The sequence below is a fragment of the Cryptomeria japonica genome, chromosome 4 (assembly GCF_030272615.1).
Source record: "Cryptomeria japonica chromosome 4, Sugi_1.0, whole genome shotgun sequence".
NCBI classification, from domain to species: domain Eukaryota; kingdom Viridiplantae; phylum Streptophyta; class Pinopsida; order Cupressales; family Cupressaceae; genus Cryptomeria; species Cryptomeria japonica.
Window position 1 is genome coordinate 538708129 of NC_081408.1, and position 9518 is coordinate 538717646.

General features: G+C 35.0%; 1 protein-coding gene across 1 annotated transcript; it reads left to right on the forward strand.

Moving 5' to 3' along the window:
* Positions 1-2598: 2598 nt before the first annotated feature.
* On the forward strand, positions 2599-9282 carry LOC131068015 (uncharacterized). The gene is made up of 4 exons (XM_058003216.2): positions 2599-2750; positions 3961-4103; positions 7876-8100; positions 8206-9282. The coding sequence occupies exons 2-4, from the start codon at positions 4038-4040 to the stop codon at positions 8923-8925; spliced, it is 1011 nt and encodes a 336-aa protein (XP_057859199.2). The 5' UTR covers positions 2599-2750; positions 3961-4037; the 3' UTR covers positions 8926-9282.
* Positions 9283-9518: the final 236 nt, after the last annotated feature.

Genomic DNA, 9518 nt, shown 5'->3' on the forward strand with positions numbered 1-9518 from the left:
TGTATTTGAGGCTTCAACCCAAAATGAGATATGTAGATTTTGATCATGCATCATAGCTTTAGCGGCTTCGATGATGGTTCTATTTTTTCTTTCTGCGACTCCATTCTGTTGAGGATTATAAGGTACAATACACTCCCTCTTAATCCCAACAGAAATGTAGAATTCTTTAAAATTTTCAGAGATGTATTCACCCCCATTATCTGATCTTAGAGTCTTTATTTTCTTTCCAGTTTGATTTTCCACTAAGGCTTTAAATTCTTTGAATTTTGATAACACTTCATTTGATTCCTTGAGTTTTATGAAATAGATCCAAGTTTTCCCAGAGTAGTCATCAACAAATATCACATAATACAAGAAACCGCCTAGTGATGGTAATGACATTGGACCACACAAATCAGTGTGGACAAGTTCTAGTACAACTTTGGATTTGTGTTCACTTGAGGGAAATGACCTTTTTGAGTTCTTCCCTAGAGCACATCCTTTACAAGTTCCAACATGATCAGATTTTAGATTTGGTAATCCTGTGGTAATCTTTCCTATAGAAGGTAGGGCACTAAATCGAAGATGTCCTAATCTTCTATGCTAGATTTCATTAGAGTTTGATACTTCATGACTTAGTGCTTGTTTTTGAATATTACATAATTTGTATAAACTACCATCTCTAGATCCTATAGGAATAACATTCTTTATATTAGAATTTTTAGGCCAGAGTAGAACTTTATCTTCATGGAAGGTGACACGATATCCTTGACCAGTGAGTCTTGAAATAGAGACCAAATTCCTTTTGATACCTGGTACAAAAAGAGCATCTTTCAATTGTAGCGTAATTCATGTTCTTAATTGAATTGAGCAGGTCCCAATTCCTTTTACTGGATAGGTAGAATTGTGTCCTATTGTAACTTCTTCAATTGAGTGGCCTTCAAAGGTTTCAAATTGATCTCTAAATCCAGTTATGTGTCAAGAGGCTCCGCCATCAATTATCCACATATGTTTGTTTGAGTTTAGTTCACTTGATAAGGCTAGGAAAAATAGAGGATTCTCTACTTCCTTGACTTCAACTATGGTTGCTTGAGCTTTCTTCCTTTCTGGACAGAATCTGTGAACGTGTCCAAATTTATCACACTTGTAGCATTGAATCTTGGAGAAGTCTCTGCTTTTGTGGTTATTTCCTCTCTTCCGTTTGAACTTCCTTTTCTTCCCTTTGTTGCTCGTGTTAGCATGTAGTGCTTGAATTTCTCCCTCTTTGTTTGGACCCAATCCTCTTGTGATTAGTCAAGATTCTTCTTGAGTGCAATCATTCTTGAGTTGATCGAATTTTGGTAGTGTCGGACGAGCACTAATGCCTTGAATAAAGGATTCCCAACTGGATGGTAATCCCTTAAGTGCTATTAGAGATAGCTCCAAGTCATCTACATTATTTCCAATAGTTGATAATTGGTCTTTTAACTCTGAAATCCTCATGAAATAGGATGTAATTGATTCTCCTTTGTTCATGTAGATATGCATTAATTGCTGCTTTAAGATGAGCAATTTGCTTGCATTATTTATTTCATATGAGTTTGAAATGGTCTTGAACATATCATAAGTTGTAGTAAGTTTTGAGATGGTTGGAAGAATGTGATCTTTAACAATGTCAATTATGATTTTCTTAGCCTTGTTGTTGTGTCTTTTCCGGGTTGTTTTCTCTGGCTCATCTTCAGGCATCTTAGTGTCTTCTTCCATCTATGCATCTAATTCGAGTTCTTGAAGAATTGTTGTTATTCGAATTCTCCACGAGACAAAGTTGGATGCACCTTCAAGTCTATCCTCCACTCTAACACTGTTCACCATGATTGCTTTCCTTCGATTTTGAATGCAAGTTTGAAAAGAGTTGTCTTTATTTTTTATTTTTTCTCTACCAACTTGGCTCTGATACCCTGTTAAGGAATTTGATCAGAGATAGAGAAGATAATAGTCTTACGATATTTAACAAGGATGAACTTTAACTGAGATTACTGCAATGAATATTGTTTCCTTCGATTTGTATCTAAATATAATTATGTAATATTAATCTTTTATTTCAATGTCGACAGTTTTCTGGGTAATGAGATTGCCACGGTGATTGATCAACATACGCGAAAGTGTCGATGTTCTTTGGATATCTATAGGGAGACGAAGAGCCATGCCCACGTAGGGGCATATGACCCTCCGTTTCTCATCCATCGCATTAGTTAATAGCGATGGTGCTTGGCTGTCTTAACTAATGCAACCCAATAGTTATCGGAATTATATAGAACACGTTGTTTAATATCTAAGATTTTAATAAATATGTATATATATATATAGTTTTAGTTTTCCTCGAGATGTTAATTTTCCTAGCATTAATAATTACTAATTTTACGTAGGTATATTTCCCTCTAAAATTTCAGACAAACGAAAAGTTTTTATGCGTTACTAATGACGATTGATGAGTAAGCCGCCTTTAAAAATTAACTGTCCCACTTCTCGTCGCTTCGACAATACAATACGCGTTTTTACCGCAATCCCTTTTTACTATGCCAAATATTAACTTTTTGAAAATAGCCTGGCGGACTCCAAAACACAATAAATTTCACCTTTGCTCTGTCTGCTGCTCTTTTCTTGATTGTGCAGTTCAACATTTTCTGCTCCAGATTTTTCATTTTATCTAAATTTCTGCTCCAGAAACTTTCATATATTAAACTCCTTGTTTAAATGGACAAGACCAACATTGCAAGCTAGCAAATTTGAAGGTAATACTTTTGTTTCCGTTACATCTTTCAATATTCTTTTCCATGGGCTAAGAAGTCTGGAATGGAGTTTTTGTTTGAATTTAAAAAAAAAATTGTAATCCATTTGTTAAAAGCATTTGAAAATTTTAAACTCTTGAAAGATACAGATTTCTTGTTGTAATTTTTTTTTGGATTTTTTTTTGGCATTTGTGAAGAAATCCTGTGCAGACGGCTGAAAGTCTATGAAATCTAATGTTTTTGAATGCCTAAGGCTTGTGACAGCGTGTTTCTGTACATATTTTACAGCATGCAATTAGAGACTACGTATCTTAGTAGAAGAACAAGAATCAGACGATTAATTTGACGCACTTTGTCTTTTAAGATTAAATTAATTTAAGGTTTAGGACTTAAAAACCATCGTTCTGGGAACTCAGAAGCAAGTTACAGAAAATATATGCACTGTGAAAACCTAGGAACATTAAGGTTTAGGACGTTTCGCCGGTAATAGAGTTCTGTTGTGGGGATAAACGCAAGATATCTGTATAACCTCTGCAGAACAGGAAAGCATAGTTATTTTAGATCCTATTTTAGGATGCAATCTGAATATTGATAAATTTACTGTGAATTTTTAACGTCAGTGCCATTTAATTTTGAGGGAAGGAAAGTCCATGTTTACACAAATTCGTAGAATCATTTTTTCACATGAGACTAAGATTAGTGAATTAGAGGCTTAAAATTTTTGCAGTACATCAAAATTCACGAGATAAAAACCTTGTAGAAATGTACAAGAATATCGGACTGGCAGAGCACGCTTGGAATTTATCATCAGGATTAATATTCCCCATTGCCGACACGTGTTTAGTGAAATCAGCAGGCATTGAAATTTCAGAGATTTAGCTTGATATCACTGCTTGGCAAATGCCAATGGCCAACATTTAGATTTTGCTTGGTTAAAATAGCTTGACAGTTTTAAGTCGTGTGAATAGTTGATTTTTATTTTTTCTTTGCCTGTTTAATATCCGTTTTTGGTAATATTAGACGAGTTTATAATATGTCTTTAATATGGTGGGAAGATATGAATCTAGGTGTACCGCTTATCGGTGTACTCTATTAATACTGCACCGCAAATTCTTGGACTATTCGTGTTTACTTTCAATGAGATATTTGGAGCGCATATTTTAACCTATTCCAAAATTCCTAGTGAAGTCGAAACTGGATGAATCTGATGCAGGTTCACGCTCTGTAAAATTTTGTTCTGAAATACTTTTTGGTATTGGTTCCTTTGTTGCACGAAAATAATTCGGAAGGATGGAGTTTGCAGCGCCGTTTACAAAGGTATCACATGAGAAGTATCTGTCCACACCTTTCTCTGAGGTAAGTTTTGCTTGTTTTGAGTACTTTTTCTGGAGTTATGATAAGGTTTCAGTATGATTGAAAGTAAGTGTTGCATATTAGTATATGTAACCCTTTTGCAATGTCATCTACTTTTTCATGGTTATGCTGGTTTCCCGTTCATTTTCTTTTCAAAATCTAGATTGCTTATCTTCTGTTGTACTGTGAATTAATATTTTTTGAAGGGTTGAACCTTGTATTTGACACGTTTACCATTGTGCAATCTGTTGAAGAGTAGGTTCACTGATATTCATTGTTTTTAGAATTCTATTTTGTAAAAGATCACAAAAGTCGGAATAAAAGGATGAAAAAGAAATAATAGCTAAAAAAATTTCTCATCCTGAAGATGGATCATGCAGTGTAATCCAAAATGTTGATGCCAAAAAATTTATACAGTTTAATTCAGAAGTACTATCAATCAGAAATAACATCTATTTAAGATGGCCAATATCACAGTTAAGAGGAATGGTTAAAGATAAATACCAAGAAGAAATCTAACTAAATAGTAAATACCATAATCTATTTTTTTATTTTTAAGTATTGTTGATGACCTTCATATATATTTGTTGGATTGTTGTGGTGACGATTATGCCATTTTGTCGTTGAAGATCAGGTTTAGTGGTGTCATTTAAGTTGCAGAAATGTGAAACAGATGAAGAGGATCAGATGACCAGCTTACCAGATCCATCCTACTAAGAGTTGGCTGTCTGGGCATGGAATCAAAAACATAATGTTTTCTTTTCTTATATATATCATTTTTCTAATATCAAGGTAGACTATTGTAGACAATCAAGTAAGAATAGCCAAATAGCCTATCACATGTATTGATAACAGAAATGAAATTTTGATTTTCACCTGAAGTCAACTCAATGGTTGCTCACAACATATCAACTATTGCATACAGAATTTTCAGTGTATGTAAAACATTCATTATTGCACTGGAAATGAAGATAACTAATATTATCCAGCCCTAGTTAGAGCCAACTAAGCTGTAAAATAATATTCAATTAGACAAGGAACTGGATATTTTAATTTTTGATGAATTGCTTGAGTTTTAACATTCAAGGATGCTTCACAAAGTAAAATTAGTAATCATAGAACATTAAATGACATTGTGACATCCTACAAACATAATTGATGTTTCTCTTAAAAGAAGAACATTACTTGTCCTGGACAAAGGTTAAAAACTTAGATGTTAACAAGATTTTGAAGAAATGTCTCAGAGGTTACAAAATAGCAGATTTATATTAGGAAATGAATAGCGAAGAGGGTTGGTATTGGCAAGTTGGTAACTCCAGTTCCATTTTGAAATTTCAAAAGCATGCTATATCAGAACTATTGGTGTAAGTTTGCAACGAGGTATTATGGCTAGCTTTTTCATCGTGAGTAACAAATATTTCAAAATAAGTGTAATTCTTTTGTGCATTGTCTGCATTTCAGTTAAAAAGAGAATATGGAAGCAAGATGCAATGGCCAAAGGCAATGCTTACTGTATAATATAAGTGATCTAAAGAGAAAGCCAATGCACCAATTCCATCTTGTGTTTTCCAGCAGGGTTTAAATGATGAAATGAGATAATTTCACACTGCAACATTGATTTGTTAAGACATTACTGAAATCACAGTAAAAGAAAAAGAAAAAACCCATGGAGGCTTATAGTACTTCTCAGGTTGCAATAAAAATGACTTTTCATGTTACGGAATGACAGGGTATTTAAAATACCATAGATTGTGCAGAGTAAACCATGACCCTTTGTTGGACTGAGTGCAATTGTTGTAGATGATGACCTGGATTATGTTGCTTATAGAAAACATAGTTTCTCAGGCAAGAAAATTAGATGACTCAAATATAGACAACATGTTAATGCTACTGGAAAGTTTTGATAAATGTATATTCCTTTTGTATATACTTAAATCTATCAAGATGCATTAAACAGAATATGTGGGAGTATGAGGAGAACGTTTCTTTGATAAAAAAAACTTTAAATGGATAGTTGATGTAATCAGGGATAGTTGGTACAGGCAACACCTAATTCTGTAGAAGGTTGTGGCTGTAGATAAGTTCAAGCATGCGAAGCTTATATTGAAGATGGTTCAGGAGATAACCTACAAACAATTGATAAATAGGGAGATAAATGATTACCAAACTGCAACTACGAATGTGCAAATGATTAAGATTTTGTACAAAAGTTTTGCAGTAATTGAATTCTGATACAAAGGTGAAAAGCTTAAGGGACAGAAGCCATCAGCCAAATCTCAGAATGGAAAGGAACCAATAAGTAAAGATTTTGCAATTTATTGCTGTAGCAAGGATACTCAAGAATGACGTGCCCAGTAAGATGTTAGTCCCGTATGCTTAGATGGAATCTTGAGATTGCTGAGTAGTTTATTGAAGAATAAACTAAGGACCTTTGGGGATGGGCTGGCATAGTTGTAATAGCTCTTTGCTTGCAAAGCAGAGTAGTTTGCCTGCAGAATTGTAAAATCAATACCATACAAAAATGAAGCCAACCTTAACAAAGCAGAGGAGTTTATTGAAGAATAAACTAAGCACCTGAGGATGGGTTGGCACAGGTGTAATAGGTCTTTGCTTGCAAAGCAGAGTAGTTTCCTGCAGAAAAGTAAAGTGATTTTACAAATGCACATCAGTACCATACAAAAATGAAGCCGACCTTAACAAAATGTACTGGCATTGGGTCAAAAGGCTGAGATGCGGAAATGACATTGTATGGGTATACTATGACTTAGACAGAGTAAGAGGTGTATAGAGGTGAATTGATGTCTTTTAAAGAAAAAGTATTATACCCCATGTCACAATTAGAAAAGGTTGCATCTTCTATTACAGTGCAATAAAATCAATATGTCTTTGCTTGCAAAGCAGAGTAGTTTCCTGCAGAAAAGTAAAGTGATTTTACAAATGCACATCAGTACCATACAAAAATGAGGCCAACCTTAACAAAATGTACTGGCATTGGGTCAAAAGGCTGAGATGCGAAAATGACATTGCATGGGTATACCATGACTCAGACAGAGTAAGAGGTGTATAGAGGTGAATTGATGTCTTTAAAAGGAAAAGTATTATACCCCATGTCACAATTAAAAAGGTTGCATCTTCTATTACAGTGCAATAAACAAGATGAAAAGTGATGTACAAAATTAAATTTTAGGAAGTTAGTACTAAGAAATGGGAAGTTCTCACAGAAAAATTCTCTGTTAAACTATTCTGTGGGTTGTCAATTGCATAATTGGTGGATAATGGGTTGTACCTTGACTATGTTTTGTCTAGCATTTTATGTGCACTGTTACTGAATGCCTGGTCAAGTTTTGTTAGTGAAGTGGCCAATCTAGACCTTTGACTCTTATGATCGCTTCTCTCTCTCTCTCTCTCTCTCTCTCTCTCTCCCAAGTTAGACCACATTATCTACCAGTGCAAATTTGCTGATTCACCTTGATACTTATTTCTAATTAGACTCATCTTCTCACATTGTATCTTCATGCTTTATATGAGTCATTTAATTTTGCATGAAGATTCCTTTGCAGCTTGAGTCCTTTCATTTTGGAACAGTTTAATTGGACTCTTAATATTGTAATGCTTTCTTCTGAAAGACACTCAAACTTATAGGGGGTACAGGAGAGATAAAGCACTACAAGTTATATATTCTTAATTTTGTATAAAGTTGCAGGGTTGATTGCAGTTCTCTGTGTCAAGCGTGATTGGTGTTTTCTTGAGCCTTGGTGTGATGTTTTTTTACCAGGATATGCAAAAGAAAAAAAGCAGTCGAAGATCAAAGTTCTTCTACAGTTGTGGGCATTCACTATTTACTATCACACACTTTCTTTGTGCAAAAACAAAAGAGTTGCCCTTTCCATTTGGACAGCTAGCAGCCAATACAGAGGATACTTTAGGCCCATGGATTCAACCTGTTGTTGGGTCAGTTGAGGGCTTGGGTTTGAATCTCCTGAGCATAGCTGATTATCAGGTAATATAAGTATTTTTATTCATGTTTCATACTTTTCATACTAATATGGTTCCTAGACTAATCCTATAATTCTAACAAAATCTCTGAATTAAATTTCATGGTCAGTTATCTCTCATTGGAAGTGTTGCTGAATATATTTCACCGTCCACTTCAATCCTGTTTGAAAAAGCTCAAAAGATAGAAGATTTTTCTGTGAAAATGCCAGACATGGTAATTATGACTGTGGACAAGCTTGCAGTTAGGGGAGTGGCTGGTTCAATTGCAGATTTATGGGTCAAATATGAAGCTGAATTGAATGGAAAAACAGATATAATGCTTAGAATGGCAGAGAAAGTGCCTTTTTTGAGTCCAATTGCAAGCGTAGTCAACTCAGCAGTGAGTCCGTTTGCTGGGATGGTCTCTGACTGGATGCTTAAACACAGTGAAGTTGAAGTGAAGGAAGTTCCTCCAGATGATACTGTTGCTAAGAGTGTGACTGACGGCCCCATAGATGATACTGTTGCTAAGGATGTGACTGATGGCCCCATAGATGATTCTACACATGAGGCTGGTAATGATAGTCAATTCCTTGAGAGAATAGAACCTTCGACCAAAAATCATGATGCTTCTGTATCCATCGAGGAGCAATATTCTGACAATATTTTACAAGAAGATAATGAGACATCTGAGGTGACTGAAGAGGGAATAGGCATGCCAGTTCCATTGCATTTTGTAGAGACATCTCCTGACCCAATTTTAGAGCTCTTTGATGCAAGTTGGCACATGGGCTCCTCTGTAATCTCCCCCAAAACAGGGCCATCTCCCAAGAAGAAAGCAGGCAAGTAGAACGGTTTTATCAGCTGTGTAAGATTTGTTCCATTCTGGTGTGAGAACCTAGTTTTTTGTATGCGTCCAGGCGAGTTTTTTATATGCCAAGCATCTTTCAAAAATGTAGTGAACTCTGCTTGTTCGGGCAAGTTTAAATTAGTAGAGTATATCATTAGGATACCGAGCAAACTGGTTGCCTTTTGTAAATAAGTTATAAGTCAGTCTCAGTTTTCTGTATATAGGGGTCAATGATCAAATTTCAAGGCTTCCACCCCTCCAGGGGATTTTCATTTTCATAAAACGTCTCTCAAAAGACTGCTTCTCACAATAACTTTGAGAGATAAAAATAAAGAAGAAAAAATAAAATTTCAGCTAGCCAGGATTCATGTGTGGATTGCCAGTGAATTTTTTCAGCTAATAGTGCATATCAAGGACTTATTCTACATTGATTATTTTCAAATACTCAGGTCAATAATGTGACAACCTTGTGCCTTTCGACCACCTGTTTATAAATGGAATGTATATATAATAGTCAGGTAAGTTCGTTTTTTCCTTTAAATTATACTCAGCTGCATGGATTCCTTTCAAGGAGGATCTCACAAAGAACAATA